Source organism: Triticum urartu, chromosome 2A, assembly GCF_056163025.1.
Source record: "Triticum urartu cultivar PI428250 chromosome 2A, HENAU_Tu73, whole genome shotgun sequence".
Classification (NCBI taxonomy): domain Eukaryota; kingdom Viridiplantae; phylum Streptophyta; class Magnoliopsida; order Poales; family Poaceae; genus Triticum; species Triticum urartu.
Window position 1 is genome coordinate 648,668,172 of NC_141874.1, and position 17,777 is coordinate 648,685,948.

Sequence of the window (17,777 nt, forward strand, 5' to 3'; positions counted from 1 at the left end):
GAAACAAGATGTCATTTGGTTGACACCAAAGGAATTTTTCTATTGAGTCTAGGCTCTTTTTTATTTTCCTATGAAATATGGAGGATAGGAACCAATCCTATGTAGGAATAGGAATCCATTCCTATGAACCAAAGGGCTCTAAAGAAAAAAATCCTATAAGAATCCTATCCTCTAGAATTCCTATGAAATTCCTCTAAACCAAAGGAGGCCTCAATGAAAAAATTCCTATCATATGCATCAAATGACATCTTCTTCTCTATAGAAATTGAGATGCATGTTATCTTACTTCATATGATTTTTCTATTCCTATAATATTTCTATCCTATGAACTAAAGGAGGCCTAAAATGTAGAGTTTGCTCTTGGCAAAAGTACGGGCGTACACATGGCCAGGACACAATATGAAACGAATTAGTAATAAGATGCCATATGGGGCCAGGCTCACGTGTACCCTGGTTCTTCTGCTACTTGTGACGGCACGTGTTGCACACGTCGAATAGTACAAAGTGGAAATGCTCATCTGTTTGATGGTTGCCTTTGTGTCCACCTCTTGTGCGCTGGTCTGAACGAAGGAGACGTAAACGTAGATTGTTTAGCGCCTCCTACGATTCCAATCAAACCGCACTGCAGCAGAACAACTCCAGAGCAAAAGGAAAGCAGCCAAGCTCTACTCTGCAATCTAGGTACGGGTAGTATGATCCGGCGCCTGTTCCTGCTGCTCTGCCAGTTCGCCCTCGCCGGCGCAGCGTCCAGCTCCAAGGTGGTGACCAGCCTCCCCGGGTTCCAGGGCCGCCTCCCCTTCCACCTCGAGACCGGGTACCCATTTCTCGCTTTCTTCTTCAGCTAAGTTTTCCACGCACCATGGCGGTGGGAGGATATAACCGGCTGCTGCTTAATTATTAGGTACGTGGAGGTGGACGAGGACAAGGGCACCGAGCTGTTCTACTACTTCGTGGAGTCCCAGGCCGGCGGCGAGGATGCCCCTTTCCTCCTCTGGCTCACCGGCGGCGACCACTGCTCCGTACTCAGCAGCCTCGCGTTCGAGATCGGTACATCTTGTTTGCGTTCTCAACCGATGACCCGCCGTTACTCTCTACTCCGTGATATCATACATGAGATGCATACACATGTCAACCGCAACTGCAGGTCCATTCAAGTTCGTCCTAGAGCCTTACAATGGCACCATACCGAGCCTGGAAATCAATCCCAACTCATGGACCAAGGTCGGTCACGTTTACACTCTGCAGTTAGCCATGTTCAACCGTTCGATCCTGATTCCTTTCTTGGCGGTTCAATCCTAATTCCTGCCTTGGCGACGCCCATTTGCAGGTGGCACATATCCTCTTCGTTGATTCGCCGGTCGGGGCCGGATTTTCCTTTTCCAAACAACCTCAAGGATACGATGTTGGGGATGTATCTACCTCACTGCAGCTCCATGAGTTCCTTATCAAGGTACTACTTAACTGCTTATTATCAGCTACTCCCATCCACAGATTTGTTACGATGCATGAATTGGCTATATCTTCCTTACTGTGTTGATTCACGTGACCTTGTCCAGTGGATTAGGGACCATCCCAAGTTTCTATCGAGTCCTCTCTACATCGGTGGAGACTCTTATGGTGGAAAAATCGTACCATTCATCGCACAAAAGATTTCAGAAGGTACGGGCACTTGCAGTACATTTCCGCCCATCCAACATTGAGTATGAGTTTACATTTGACTGAATTCGCGGATTTAACAACAAGGTAACCGTGGTAAGCCATCTGAAAATGAAAAAAAATATGAACTATTAGCTGAGTTCAACTCTACCTTCATGCATTATTCTACTCCCCCCGTTCCTCAATATAAGACGTTTTGGCAGTTTAAATTGAACTGCCAAAACTCCATATATTTAGGAACAAGGGGAGTATCATACGAACGGTGTCATTTTTATGCATTTTTTATGTGGGGAGTCATCTTTATGCTTTCATCCTTTCAGGTAATGAAGTTGGAAGGACACCCCTTCTTAATCTCAAGGTACCTACTTTACGCCCTCACAGTTCTGGCCAACAAACAATGCAATAATATATATGGCTAAAGGCATGCATATCGTGAAAACAAGAATCACACAAAAAATGTACGCAGAGATGATATATCATTATCGATTTTGCAATTCGCTAATTATTATTGTGTTTCTATAGTGGGTTTAGGATGGCTTACCACTCATATCGCAAGATTTCATTCATTATCGTATTTGTTTTATGGGGCAACGTTATAGTCTGGGCCAACTTCGAAATGGCAACTACCCTGAGGCCCCCATGTGTCACGGTCTTTAGCTTGTATTATGGGTTCGGCCCAAGTCGCCAACACATACACATACACATCCCCATGATCTAGCACCCGTGGGTCCGACCCAAGCGGCTAACACATGCAAATCCACACAAGTATGTATATTGATATAAAGGAAAGAAACAAGAGGATGGTGCCCCCCTAACGGCATGTGTCACTCTCACGGATTTGACAAACATCATCGTATAGTTAAAGAAATACATATTTGGCTTAAGATCTCCAATTTCAATGTAACAAGAAATAGAAAAACCTTCTGTTCCGATGAAATAACAAATGTGTATGATATCATTCTTGCCAATTCATCACAAATGTGGGACACGGTGCAGGAAAATGAAGAAAGGATCTTGAATGATGCTCTATGACATGCTCAAGATTAACATACATGTATGAGAAGATATATATAAATCCAGTGATAAAAATAATATTCCAGAATATCGGAGAGGTCCCGGCTTAGGAAAGAAAGGATGGAGAAGGCAACATTCTTATTTGATGTTTCAATCATTCTGCTCTTTATCAACCGTAGAACATATCTAGTGCAGCCACTATCATGATACAATCCTTGCACCCGAGATAAAAAGTATACTCTGAAAGTGACTAAAAATATGAAAGTAATTTTGTACTTAGATACACTGTGTTTATCATGTCGCGGTATCTCAGAATTCAAATTAGACTTGCAACTCGAGAAATAAGCAAGTCAAATTATGTTATAAGTAGTAGTTATTTGAAGACGGGACAAGAATTTAGCTCGTTAACACAAGCAATGCTGAATTTGTTGTTTTTATTGCTCAAGCTATGTTTCAAATTTGGATTAAATTTTTTGTGACATTGTATATGCATATTATGTCTACTTCGCAAATTATCTTTAGATATTTTCCCAACTTCAAAAAATACGTATTAATTTGTCGGTGCACCGGTTACACCACAAGTGAGGATGCACCAGATGTGTTATGCTATCAACCCATCCTCCCTGAGAGTCCACACTATTCCAGATCATTAAAGGATAAAGGTGAAGGAAATATGCCCTAGAGGCAATAATAAAGTTGTTATTTATATTTTCTTATATCATGATAAATGTTTATTATTCATGCTAGAATTGTATTAACCGGAAACTTAGTACATATGTGAATATATAGACAAACAAAGTGTCACTAGTATGCCTCTACTTGACTAGCTCGTTGAATCAAAAATGGTTAAGTTTCCTAGCCATAGACATCAGTTGTCATTTGATTAACGAGATCACATCATTAAAGAATGATGTGATTGACTTGACCCATTCCGTTAGCTTAGCATTCGATCGTTTAGTATATTGCTATTGCTTTCTTCATGACTTATACATGTTCCTATGACTATGAGATTATGCAACTCCCGAGTACTGGAGGAACACTTTATGTGCTACCAAACGTATAACTGGGCGATAATAAAGGTGCTCTATAGGTGTCTCCGATGGTACTTGTTGAGTTGGCATAGATCGAGATTAGGATTTGTCACTCCGATTGTCGGAGAGGTATCTCTAAGCCCTCTCGGTAATGCACATCACTATAAACCTTGCAAGCAATATGACTAATGAGTTAGTTGTGGGATGATGCATTACGGAACGAGTAAAGAGACTTGCCAGTAACAAGATTGAACTAGGTATTGAGATACCGACGATCCAATTCGAGCAAGTAACATACCGATGACAAAGGAAACAACGTATATTGTTATGCGGTTTGACCGATAAAGATCTTCGTAGAATACGTAGGAGCCAATATGGGCATCCAAGTTCCGCTATTGGTTATTGACCAGAGAAGTGTCTCGTCATGTCTACATAGTTCTCGAACCCGTAGGGTCCGTACGCGTAACGTTCATTGACGATATAGTATTTATGAGTTATGTATGTTGGTAACCAAATGTTATTCGGAGTTCCGGATAAGATCACGGACATGACGAGGAACTCCGGAATGGTCCGGAGATAAAGTTTGATATATGGGATAATAGTGGTCTCCGGAAGGGTTCCGGATGTTTTCCGAAATGTTTGGGTACACGAACACTTTATTTGGGCCAAAGGGGAAAGCCCGCAAAGTTTTTGGAAAGCGCAAAAGGAAGTTTTGCGGAGTCCTGAGGCCAGACGTCAGGGTCCGTGGCGTCTGGGTCCAGACACCGGGAACCCTGGCGTCTGGCCCTGGAGTCCGAGAAGGACTCTTGCCTTTTGGGTGAAACCGACTTTGTGGAGGCTTTTACTCCAAGTTTCGACCCCAAGGCTCAACATATAAATAGAGGGGTAGGGCTGGCACCCAAGACACATCAAGAAACACCAAGCCGTGTGCCGGCAACCCCGTCCCCTCAAGTTTATCCTCCGTAATAGTTTCCGTAGTGCTTAGGCGAAGCCCTGCGGAGATTGTTCTTCATCAACACCGTCACCACGCCGTCGTGCTGCCGGAACTCATATACTACTTCGCCCCTCTTGCTGGATCAAGAAGGCGAGGACGTCATCGAGCTGAACGTGTGCTGAACGCGGAGGTGCCGTACGTTCGGTACTTGATCGGGACGGATCGTGAAGGTGTACGACTACATCAACCGCGTTGATAAACGCTTCCGCTTTCGGTCTACGAGGATACGTAGACATACTCTTCCCTCTCGTTGCTATGCATCACCATGATCTTGCGTGTGTGTAGGAATTTTTTTGAAATTACTACGTTCCCCAACAAAAGGATGTAGATTAGGGTTGGGGGCAGGTGGGGTGGGGGTGATGGAATAGGAGATTACAAGTTTTAATTATATTTTATTTTAGGGAATTACAGATATAATGATACTATAAGTGTGACCACGTGAGATTGCCCACATGAGATGGCAACTAGCAACAAAAATCTTACTACAAGATATGAAAACCTGTTACCACTATAAGCAAGTAAAGGAGTAAGTTTACCATCAAAATTTATGGAAGGTTCACCAAAAAACACCATTCTATCTCCATTCCATGATAAGATATCCATTCTACTTCTGTTATGTAAATATCAGTTTTGTTTACGTATTTACACTATGCTTTGGTTTCTTTGTGAAATGGACGGAAAGTTTCCGCCCAGTTTTCATCCCTAGAAAGAAGCATGTAAACCCACACGTTAGGTCTGTCCATGAAACGTAGATAGTACAAAATCTAAATTAAAAAGTTGTAATCATTGCATTGCTATCTACCCTCATCTCTATCAATCTATTAGATTAAGGTACATGATGTTTTAACCGGTGAAGGGTAAAATATGCTAGAGAACTCAACAAAAAATATACATCCTTAAATTTGGCAGGCCATCTTTTAATTAACAAAGCATAGATTTTTTCGACAAAGGGTGAATTTTATTTGCTCAAAGAGCAGCATCAAGAGGATACAGACGCAAAGAACACACACCCGGCCTCTGCACATCTAGGATGCACAGAGCCTACACCAACACACGCACACAAAACCACGTGAGATAGCAAAGTCATATAAGACCAAAGCTATGTGTAGGCAAGTAAAAGAAAAACCCGAAGCAATCAGATCCATGATTGGCAAACTATATCAGTGACCATATCCGCACCAACCATCTCATGACACCACACAGACCACGAGGTTCTTGAACTGCAACGCCTTCAAGAAGGGAGCAACACTCGAGTGTTGCCGTCATCGGATCCAACCGCCAAGGCCCGAATCTAGGTTTTCACCTTGAAGAAACAATCGAAGCATATCCGAGAAATGCCTTCAACAAGGTAACAACGTAAAAGAACATCGCCATTGCTAGGTATAACCAGCTCGGGTCAACCTAGGCTTTCACCCCGGAGCTCGCGACCGGTGCTCACAGCACCACCATCGAAGTCACTATAGTGTTGTCGCCACCCCTTTTCCGCAATCCTAGCAGCTACATGCGATGCGATCGCCGCCACTGCACAACCATTCCTCTACGTCAAGCCGGTGTCCGTAGTTTGCATCACACCGTGAAATTCAACCATTGGACATAGAGAGATGAACTGAAGATCCCTCAGTGACCACCGCCGTCATGGAGCCGCAAGAGGTTGCTGCAACAGTCTACAGGAACCCCACTCGACCGACCGAATCTGGATCACCACCACCCTTGCACCAAATCCAACAAGGACCAGGATCTGCCCCGCCGGAGAACGGCCGCGTCCAAGGACCTCGAAGATCAGCAGGGCTAACTGTTCGGGAACATAGCATGCAATTTCAAAAATATTCCTACGATCACGCAAGATCTATCTAGGAGATGCATAGCAATGAAAGGGGGAGAGTGTGTCCACGTACCCTCGTAGACCGAAAGCGGAAGCGTTAGTTTAACGCGGTTGATGTAGTCGAACGTCTTCTCAATTCAACCGATCATGTACCGAACGTACGACACCTCTGAGTTCTGCACACGTTCAGCTCAATGACGTCCCTCGAACTCTTGATCCAACAAAGTGTTGATGGAGAGTTTCGTCAGCACGATGGCGTGGAGACAGTGATGGTGAAGTGATCCGCGCAGGGCTTCACCTAAGCACTACGACAATATGACCAGAGGAGTAAACGGTGGAGGGGGGCACCGCACACGGCTAAGAACAATTGATGTGTCATAGAGGTGCCCCCACCCCCGTATAAAAAGGAGGGAGAGGGAAGGAGGCCGGCCTAGGGCGCGCCAAGTGGGAGGAGTCCCACTTGGACCCCTAGTCCAATTCGGACCCCCTTTCCTTTCACCGGAAGGAGAAAGGGGGAAGGAGAGGGAGGAGGAGAAGGAAAGGGGGCGCCGCCCCCTCCCCTTGTCCAATTCGGACTCCTTCCCTGGGGGGAGGGGCGCCACCTCTTGTGGGCTGCCTTGCCTCTCCCCTATGGCTCATATGGCCCATATCTTCCCCCAAGGGGTTCCGGTAACCCCTCCGGTACTCCGATATGTACCCGATACATTCCGAAACACTTCCGATGTCCGAATACTATCGTCCAATATATCAATCTTTACCTCTCGACCATTTCGAGATTCCCTGTCATATCTGTGATCTCATCTGGGACTCCGAACAATCTTCGGTCACCAAAAACACATAACTCATAATACAAATCGTCATCGAATGTTAAGCGTGCGGACCCTACGGGTTCGAGAACTATGTAGACTTGACCGGCACACATCTCCGGTCATATTGGTTCCTACCTATTCTACGAAGATCTTTATTGGTCAAACCGTAATGACAACATACATCATTCCCTTTGTCATCGGTATGTTACTTGCCCGAGATTCGATCGTCGGTATCTTCATACCTAGTTCAATCTTGTTACCGGCAAGTCTCTTTACTCGTTCCATAATGCATCATCCCGTAACTAACTCATTAGTCACATTGCTTGCAAGGCTTATCATGATGTGCATTACCGAGAGTGCCCATAGATACCTCTTCGATACTCGGAGTGACAAATCCTAATCTCGATCTATGCCAACACAACAAACACCTTCGGAGATACCTGTGGAGCATCTTTATAATCACCCAGTTACGTTGTGATGTTTGATAGCACACAAGGTATTCCTCCGGCATTCGGGAGTTGCATAATCTCATAGTCAAAGGAATATGTATAAGTCATGAAGAAAGCAATAGAAATAAAACTTAACGATCATTATGCTAAGCTAACGGATGGGTCTTGTCCATCACATCATTCTCCTAATGATGTGATCCCATTCATCAAATGACAACACATGTCTATGGTTAGGAATTTTAACCATCTTTGATTAACGAGCTAGTCTAGTAGAGGCATACTAGGGACACTTTGTTTTGTCTATGTATTCACACATGTATCAAGTTTTCGGTTAATACAATTCTAGCATGAATAATAAAAATTTATCATGATATAAGGAAATATAAATAACAACTTTATTATTGCCTCTAGGGCATATTTCCTTCACTAACCGCCAAAAAAATGATTGAGGGCACAGCTTACTCCGGCCCCAACCCGCCCGGGCCATGGAGGCCACGCGCAGGAGCTATGGTGAGAGGATTCCCCGTGCCCTGCCCACCTTGAACACCGCAAGGCACGGCATCGTCCACGCGTCGCCGGACGGCTGACAATCTCAACGACGGATCCTAGTGGGACTCATAACGGACCGGCGCCGCCGCCTCAACCGGGGAACCCCGCCCTAGCTGCTGGAAGTAACGAGAGACTCACGCCGCCCAGCCTTGCTTGTCCGTCGTTGCTGCCCTCTACCCCCACCCCCCAACACCTTCGGCGCTGGGGCCCGCCGCCGCCGCGGACGAGGCCGGCGGCAGCGGCGTCGGAGATCTGATCTGGGTGGAGTTTTTTGACAGGGCTAGGTTTCGCCCCGGTGTCACTCTAGGGAGCAACACGGGAGCAGGCTGGTGTCGAGGGAGGAGTTCCCCGGTTACCTTAGTGGATCTTCAGAACTATGCCTAAGTGGATCACGGTCAATCGCGTACATATACCATTCTAGCCAATAGATATTTAAAACTATAACTAACCTAAACATATCTATCCTTTTGCAGTTTAAATAAGCACACCATGTTAAACAGCCCTACTTAGCTCTGCAAAAGAATATCTCTACTCAACAACATGTGCCTCCAATATTTCCATAGAATGTGTAGAGGACACAGAGTTATATGTTTGTCTGTGGTAGTGTGGGTGTGGTGTCAATATATTTGATGCCATATTTATATTCATTTTTCGTCACCAATAGGGCTATCTAGTAGGTAACCCGGTAACAGGTGACCGTATTGACGAAAGATCCAAAGTGCTTTTTGCTCACGGATTTGGTATAATATCAGGTCAATTATATGAGGTAATTAACCGTCCATCTGCTCATACAATTGTGTCAAAAATGTTGTGTTACAAGTAGTACTCATAGTATAAATTTCTTTCATACAGATGATATTGGGGCATTGTCAAGGACAAGACTACAAGAATCCTACAAACATGTTGTGTGCTAAAGCTCTGGGTACTTTCAATAATGTAAGAACACCCATTTATTCCATAAATATGAACTACTCCCTCCGATCCAAAATAAGTGTCGTGATTTTAGTTCAAATTTAAACTAAAACCACGACACTTATTTTGGATCAGAGTGAGTAATATCTAACCAACTACTGAAGGTTATAACGGTTCTAAATAATCCAATTGCAGCTCCTCTCTGAAGTTATGTGGCCGCATGTTTTGTTGATCAAATGCGTTTATTCATCTGCTGGACCGCATGCGGAGACAGACGATTCGGCCGGTGCTGCCAGAAAGATCTTAAGCGAGGAACCTGGAATCAAAGTGGGGAAACGGCTAAAACATCCGCCAGTTCGTCCTCCACTTGACTGTATTGTAAGTGAGCATCATGCATACACCTATACCCTATATGTGTTCCGCTTTCATTGGACTGACCCGGTCATGCGTACCCGATGGATCATTCAGGACTACGCCCACTACCTGTCGTATTTCTGGGCAAACGACGAGCGCACCCGAGACGCCCTCGGCATCAAGGACGGCACCGTGGACGAGTGGGTGAGGTGCCAAGACGGCGGCGTCCCGTACACCAGGGACATCGCGAGCAGCATCAAGTATCACCGCAACGTTACAGCCAACGGCTACCGCGCGCTTGTATACAGGTCCTTCCATTTTTTGCCCTGTTACTACTGCGTAAAACACTAGGATTGGTTGGAGCGAGCTAGCTGAAAGATGGAGTGTTATTCTGATGGGATTTTGTTTGGTGTCCATGGCAGCGGCGACCACGATTCGGTGGTGCCGCACCTGGGGACGCAGGCGTGGGTGAGATCGCTCGGCTTCCCGATCGCTCATGACTGGAGGGCATGGCATCTCAATGGCCAGTCTGCCGGGTTCGTCCTCGTCGTCTCCTTATCATTTGCGTTGCATGCTCTGTTTATTTCACTCACTGACGGTGATTCATCTGCTTTCTTTTCACTGGTTTGCAGATTCACCATAACTTACTCTAACAACATGACCTTCGCGACCGTAAAGGTAAGCAAATTACTCCACATTCTCTGCGTATGTTGGTGGGATGCACGGTTTAGTAGACCATCGGACATCGGTTGTAAATTGGCCTTTGGTTTTGGTTTTCAGGGTGGTGGTCACACGGCGCCTGAGTACGAGCCTGAGAGGTGCTTCGCCATGTTCAGTCGTTGGATACTGAACCAACCACTCTAGTCTACTGTGTTCTCTCCGCTGGGAAAAACTGCACTTGTAGTTCCCATAAAACAAACATGCACGTGCAGAATGTGAGCTTGTGACTTTGCGTTCGACTCGTCTCCCAAATGGGCGGGTTGAACATCGGATTCCTTTTGCGAGAAGCTGGTTTCTGGAGGTTTTGGAAAGAGACATACGGTCCTAGACGTGTATGTTGTTCTATGTTCAGTCGTTTGATAAGGCATGTAGCTGCCATTTTGCACCGTATTGAGTGTTTCTTCAGCAGTAGCTTTGAGTCCTCTATTTTTTTTTCATTAGGTTTCCACTTCAATCACAACTTCCATGATGTAGGGGTGATGTCCGCTTACCTTCATATTCTTCTTTAGTCTCATCGTCTGCGTCGCTACCGTCATGTACTCTCACACACACACACACACACTATATATATATATATTTAGGGTCGCGCTATTCGTCACCCTGGGTGATGAATAGTTATTCGCGCTATTCGTCACCCTGGGTGAGGAATAGTTATTCTTCACCCCCTCTTTATTTTGACGCCAACGCACCGTATTTTTAGGTTTCGTAAATTTTATCTTACTTCATACGTAAAAAGAAAACGTAAGAAAATATATACGCGCCGTAAAAAATATTTTATGTTACGTAAAATTACAAACGTAAAAACATAGTGTAAAACATACATAAAATGTGATATTTCTGGTCTTATAACCTATTTTTTTGTTTTCTCATATCAAATTTTGCGTAGTAAATCAATATGAATGTAACTATTTGTATTTCAAACATAATTTATTTATGAAGCGGTCGTAAGATTACGTCGGATGAAGAATAACTTATTCTGCACATTGGATGATGAATAGTAACAATATATATATATATATACACACACACACACATATATATGTGTGTGTGTGTGTGTGTGTGTGTGTGTGTGTGCTCACGAGGCTTAAATAATAAACATTGATCCAACGCATTACGTCAATCCCCCCTCTCTATTCCTCTTACACCTTCCTTTGATTTTATAGTTCTACTTTAGGCATCTCATTTTCTTGGTGTTTGAAAAAAATGCTCACATATCTTGCGCAAAATATTGACAAAACATTCTCCATCCAACAAAAATATTATTCCCCATTTTATCGGCCACAAATTAGTGTAGACTTTTCATTTTTCTCACCTACAAAGCAACTACCTTTCTTTTGCTCTAAAAATCCCCATAAAATCACATTAGCAAGTCCTTGCAATCTGGACAACAAGTTTTCAAGAAATTAGAACTGACCGGTGCAACTTTGCGGAAAAAGCTTAGGCGCAGTTTATGCAAAAATCATAACTCATTTGGGAACGTATTTTCCTCTTATCCAAATGGGCCCAAACTTTGTGGGCATTCCCCTGCACTTGTAATGTAATGCTCACATCACCCAAGTCTCAGCCTCTAATTTTTCAATCTCGAACTTCGCATTTCCTCAAACAATTGGCAGGTAGAAAGAGATTTGACATGTCTCTGTCTGCCACTAGCGAGGCCCAACGCTTCCCTCCTCCCCTACTTCTAGAGCTCAGTGTTGATGCCACGAACCAGCCACTCTGGTCTATTGTATGTAACATCATCTAGTTTTGTTTTTTTGAAAAGGAGGAAGACCTTCAGTCTCTACATCTGAACGATGCATGAAACCATTTTAATTTTGTTTGCGTTCTCAGGCTATGACTCGCCGTTACTTTCTACTCCGTGATATCATGCACGAGATGCATACACATGTCAACCGCAACTGCAGGTCCATTCAAGTTCGTCGTAGAGCCTTACAATGGCACCATACCGAGCCTAGAAATCAATCCCAACTCATGGACCAAGGTCGCCGATCGGTCATGTTTTGCACTCTGTAGCTAGCCAATTAGCCATACTATTTTATGCTCAATTCTGTATTAAGCATTACAGGTGGCGCATATCCTCTTCGTTGATTCGCCGGCCGGGGCAGGATTTTCCTTTTCCAAACACCCAAAGGCTACGATGTTGGGGAAGTCTCTACATCACTGCAGCTACATGAGTTCCTCATCAAGGTGCTACCAAACTGCTTAGATTTCATTTGTTGGGACGCATTGATTGGCTGCATCCTTCTTACTGTTTGATCTACGTGACCTTGTCCAGTGGATCAGCGACCATCCCAAGTTTCTATCAAGTCCTCTCTACATCGGGGGAGACTCCTACGCTGGAAAAATTGTACCCTTCATCGCGCAAAAGATTTCCGAAGGTACGGACACTTGCTGTATATTTCCACGTATCCAACATTGAGCACGCGTTCATAGTTCACTGTATTCCCTGATTTCACCACAAGGTAAACGTGGTGAGCCATCTCAAAATGAAAAAAAAGAAGTATTAACTGAATTCAACTCTATCTTCATGTTTTTTTTACGGACGGCATCTTCTTTATGCTTTCATCCCTACAGGTAATGAAGTTGGAAGGAGCCCCCTTCTTAATCTCAAGGTACCTACCGTAAACCTCACAATTCTGCACAAGAGACTATGAAATATTACATATGGCTAAAAACTTGCATATCGTGGAACACGCATCTCGTCACGGTTTTGCTATTCATTATTTATTATTGTGTTTGTATAGTGAGTTTAGAATGGCTCACCACTCGTGTCAGAAAATTTCATTCATTGATGTGTTTATTTTATGGGGGGTCCTTATACTATAGGCCAATCTGGATATTGCAACTATCTGAGACCCCACCCCATGTGTCAGGGTCATTAGCTTATATAATGGGTCCCGTCCAATTCACCAGCACATACACATCCCAACATCTATCCACTTATGGGTCCAACCCAAGCAGCTAACACATCTGCATCCGCACAAGCACGTCAACATTTTTTAGAGAAAAGGCCGCAGACAGACTTTAAATTAATAAAGCCCACCAGTAGAACATATTAAGCCCAAGAGTAATAGACCCACACAAGCCGAAACAGAAGAAGAATTTAACAGGCCACACGCAGCAACCAAACACGCAGGCCATCAAAGAACTAACAAGATAAAGGGCGATAACGACGACAACGGCGAGCACCAACTATTGTCGAGAGGCTTGATTTACATCCAGAAGACTAGCAGCCGAAGATGAACGCAAGAAATGAGAAGCTCCACAGCCGCCGAGTCGCCGTCCTTAGTTAGAGATTTCCACTGCTGCAAAAAGATAGAGGATTTGAAGATGCAGTCAATCGCCCTGCTAGGGAACACAAGTTCAATAGTAAAGTTATTACTGGTTGTCCACAGGGTCCGGCACATGGCAGAAAAACCGAACCTGAACAGTCTCTTAATCTGTCCCACGAGGGTTGACGCCTGGGCCTACAACTCCACAAAGTTACTCGGGGCCCAGGACACACCCAACCGCTCGCAACAGCAGCTCCAGAACAACCTAGCAAGAGGGCACCGGAAAAGGATACCATCAGTGTCTTCTAAGTTCTCGCAGAGGAAGCAAAATAAAGAACCAGGCACATTCCTCTTTTTGATTTGATCCGCAGCAGGCAAGCGTCAGCGCATAGCCTACCACATAAAAAAAACTTGGGCGGCACACTCGCCCTCAAAATAGGAGAGAATCTAGACACGGGAGCACCCATAGACAACAAATGATAACAAGACCTAACAGAAAAATGGCCAGAGGCCGAGTGTGGCGAAGAGACCACATCCGGCGACTCCGAAAGCACCGGGAGGGAGGCAACGAGGCGATGCCAGTCCTTCAACTCTACAGGAGACAAGGCTCGGCGAAAATCAAGGTCCCAATCTTTGGCCGCAAGCTCCGCGATGGAGGCAGAAGGAGATGCAACAAAAGAAAAAAAAAGGGAAGGCAGCCGCGAGAAACCCGTCCATAGTCCACTAGTCGAGCAAAAATATAATCAAAGAACAACTGACCACCGAGAACTTGACCAAAGCCCTGAAATCATCCCGGACAATAAGCAACTAACGCCAAAACTGAGAAACAAAATAGCCCCCTAGGCTGAGACCATCGGCGGGTTCGAATGAGGGAAGTATTTGGCTTTAATAATGGAACCCAAGAGGGCGTCCGGGCCAGGGGAAAGGATGCGCCACCACCATTTAATCACGAAGCATTTGTTCATATGGAAGTATTGAGAATACCCAAGCCCCCAAGCAATTTAGGTCTGCACTTAAGCTTCCATTTAACCAACCTATACTTTTTCTTATTATGCGCGGTATTCCCGTAGAAGCCACTCCTATGTTTGTCAAAACCTGTGTGAATGCCTTCCGCCGGGCAATAAAACCCCATGAGATGCATAGGCAGCGAGGAGAGAGAAGCATTGATCAGACAGAGCCTCCCGGCCGAAGAATTGTAACGAGCTCTCCCGGGCATAACACGATTACCCACCTTAGTGACAAAGAAGGAAAAGTCTTTAGAGATAAGTTTGTAAGGGGAGATAGGAATCCCAAGATATTTGAAGGGCAAGATCCAAGACTACAGTTGAGGAGGGAGACCAGCCGCCTCGCCTCCTCCGGGGGAGCACCAACCACTAAAACCTCACTTTTTAGAAAAGTTAATCTTAAGACCAGAGAGTCCCTCGAAGCAAAGTAGAAGAAATTTAAGGTTAGCAATACGGTGGTCAGAGTTCTCCATAAGAATAATTGTATCATCTGCATATTGGAGATAAGACACACCATAGGGAATGAGATGGGAAGCAACCGGAGTAATATGGCCATTCACGGACGCACAATTAAGGATGCAAGAGAAAGCATCAGCCACAAAGTTAAATAGGAGGGGGCAAATGGAACCCCCTGCCTGCGGCCCCTGTCATTCTTAAAGTGGGCGCCAACCTTCCCGTTAACAGACACGGCAGTATGGCCCCCACCAACCAATTGCATAATCTGGTGAACATACGCACCCTCAAAACCTTTAGCCAGAAGAACATCTTGAAGAAAAGACCAACTGACTGAGTCGTATGCTTTCTCAAAGTCTAATTTAAGAATAATAGCATTAAAGTTCCTAACTTTAAGGTCATGCACAATCTCATGCAGGCTAAGAAACCCATCTAGGATGAAGCGCCCTTTAATAAAAGCACATTGTTGTTGGCCAATGACCTTATGGGCAACAGGAGATCAGTACGTAGCAAAACCTTTGGAGGGAAATTTAGCAATGTTATTGAATAGGGAAATGGGTCTGAATTGATGGATCGAATCAGCCCCTTTAACCTTGGGCAGAAGAGAGGTGCTCACATAATTAAGCCTGGAGATGTCAACGGAGCCCAGACAAAACCGCGTGATAATAGTATACACCAAATGCTTCAAAACCTGCTAGACTTTTTTAAAGAAAGGGACAGAGAACCCATCAGGGCCAGGAGTAGAGTTGGACTTGGAAGAGGAGATGACCAAATCAATTTCCTCATGGGACAAGGGAACCATAAGCGCAGCATTATCCAATAGGGAGACCCTACAATCAATAGGCCATAGGTTGGGAGAAATATAGAATCTCAAGGGCCGCTTAGCTGCCAGAAGATTAGAGAAGAAGGAAAGAATATGCTCCTAGATCACAACAGGATCGGCCATAACCTCTCTGTTGATCAGCAGCCTAAAAATGGAGCACCTCCTACGGTGGCCATTGGCAACAGGAAAAAATAAGCCATAATGGAGTCACCTTTTAAAAGCCACGAGATGCGCCCATGGTGCTGCCAGTAAACCTCCTCCTGGCGGCAGAGTTCCAAGAGGGCATTTTCTGAGTCATATCTATGGGCCCAACCTGCCTCATCCAAACCACCCAAGTCAGCGACTGCATGCACTGATTTGATGCAAGATAGCAGGATGTCCTTTTCTCTACGTGAGTCAGCCACTCTGTTCCGACCCCAACCTCCCAAAGGTCATCGAAGATTAGAAGACAAGAAGTGCCATTCATCGAGAGGACCAAAATATCAGTGGGGCAAGCCAAAAAACTCTAGGATCTTGCATGAGACTAACGGGGAAAAACCCTCGATCAACAGCCACGAAGCATCAAACTTAAAAGGGCGAGGAACAATATAAGAATTCAATAAGAGTCCAGGAGAAGAGGTGTGTGATCGCTACCAATAGAGGACTCAGTGACCAAGGAGGGTCGAGGGTAAAGAGCGTCCCATTTTGGAGAGGTTTAGAACCCTGTCCAGCACCAATTGGACATGGTCAAGCTGATGGTTAGACCAAGTAAACCTAGCCCCAAACCTCTATAGTTCCCGAAGAGCAAAGCTAATAATAAAATCATTGAAACCCTCAGCCCTGGACCAAGAGAAATTAGCATTATTTTTGTCCCACGGGAACCTCAAAAGATTAAAGTCCCCAACAATAAAGAAGGAAGGGAGATCAACTCAACCTTAGAAATTAGCTCTAAAAGGAAATCGTTAGACAAAGCATGATTAGCAGGACCATAAACCCTATTAAATTCCCAATGTTGATCCCATGCGTAGTGGTGCAAAACCATACTAGCAAAGAAAGAGCCCGAGTCAAAGTAAGTGAATTCAAAAAAATCATGACGAGCACCAATTAAAATCACACCCGACTAGCTAGAGGCAGGCACCCACTTGTGGCAAAAAAACATCAGCACCCGCCAAGGAGGCCAAGCCAGCAGGAGAGAATGAGACTTTGATGGTTTCCTTAAGACACACGAGATCGATATTATTAGCCCTAGTATAGTCCTTCAACAGTCTTTGTTGGCCCTAGCTCCGAAACCCCGCACATACCAAACTAGGGCTCTCATTTAAAATTCAAGTTTTTAATGCGGAAACTGCACCTCAAGGGCCTAGCAGACGACACCAACCTCTTGCGGTTAGGTCTACCAACAAGGACAAAAACCAATGTTAGAGTCAAAGGCATTCCCCTCTCGGCCACAATTAGGAAACGAGCAACAGACGCCGCAGTGGCCACATGATCTTTAGCCCTTGCCAAAGCGGTCTGGGAGAGCTCATTAGCACGAATCTTAGAAATCAAAGTAGAAGGGGACCAAAGGAGCCATCCAAAATAAAACCAAAACCTACCGCTACTACAATAAAGTGCTCATCACCAAAAAAATCAGTTAAAAGGACACATTTGGGGAGGCAAGACTCATACCTGTCATAACGCGATCCTTGTCCTCCCACATCCAAGTTGCACGATCAAGTACAAACTCCCCTGCATTCCTGGCATGACGACTCTTGTGAGTAGTGGATGTGGGGGTGTGAATAGCCAGGGAACAACCGGACATGGGGAAGGCCATAGTAGGCTTGGGCAAAGCCACCTTGCCCAGGTCATGGTCAAGCTTGCGGCAGGGGCCAGTCATGGAGTGCTTGGAGGCCCGAGAGCTCCGACTGTGAGTAGAGAACTTCTTGACAACAGACTT

At 44.9% G+C, this 17,777-nt stretch overlaps 1 protein-coding gene and 1 pseudogene across 4 annotated transcripts in view; both read left to right on the forward strand.

The window, feature by feature from the left end:
• Nucleotides 1-534: 534 nt before the first annotated feature.
• LOC125539411 (serine carboxypeptidase-like 18) lies at nt 535-10,718 on the forward strand. Of its 3 annotated transcripts, XM_048702855.2 has the most exons (13): nt 539-814; nt 902-1,047; nt 1,145-1,221; nt 1,328-1,450; nt 1,557-1,659; nt 1,977-2,014; nt 8,989-9,090; nt 9,177-9,260; nt 9,432-9,614; nt 9,705-9,898; nt 10,013-10,126; nt 10,223-10,268; nt 10,371-10,718. In XM_048702855.2, the coding sequence occupies exons 1-13, from the start codon at nt 693-695 to the stop codon at nt 10,452-10,454; spliced, it is 1,416 nt and encodes a 471-aa protein (XP_048558812.2). In that variant the 5' UTR covers nt 539-692; the 3' UTR covers nt 10,455-10,718. The 3 variants fall into 3 exon arrangements, with proteins under 3 accessions (XP_087400859.1, XP_087400857.1, XP_048558812.2); XM_087544731.1 differs by having other exon boundaries at nt 536-814; nt 10,223-10,718; XM_087544733.1 differs by lacking the exon at nt 8,989-9,090 and having other exon boundaries at nt 535-814; nt 10,223-10,718.
• Nucleotides 10,719-12,195: 1,477 nt separating this feature from the next.
• Nucleotides 12,196-17,777, forward strand: part of LOC125537649 (serine carboxypeptidase-like 19) — a 49,904-nt pseudogene continuing 44,322 nt past the window's right edge. Inside the window, exons 1-4 of the transcript XR_015615430.1 lie at nt 12,196-12,291; nt 12,376-12,497; nt 12,586-12,688; nt 12,885-12,922. The product of XR_015615430.1 is annotated as a serine carboxypeptidase-like 19 (transcript). The remainder of the gene's footprint in view (nt 12,292-12,375; nt 12,498-12,585; nt 12,689-12,884; nt 12,923-17,777) is intronic.

Bases quoted from the DNA above. Each gene is read 5' to 3' on its own strand.
- LOC125539411 (XM_087544731.1), top strand. From the start codon at position 693: ATGATCCGGCGCCTGTTCCTGCTGCTCTGCCAGTTCGCCCTCGCCGGC. The intron at 1,048-1,144 runs GTACATCTTGTT...CCGCAACTGCAG, and splicing joins CAGCCTCGCGTTCGAGATCG to GTCCATTCAAGTTCGTCCTA. The intron at 9,899-10,012 runs GTCCTTCCATTT...TGTCCATGGCAG, and splicing joins TACCGCGCGCTTGTATACAG to CGGCGACCACGATTCGGTGG.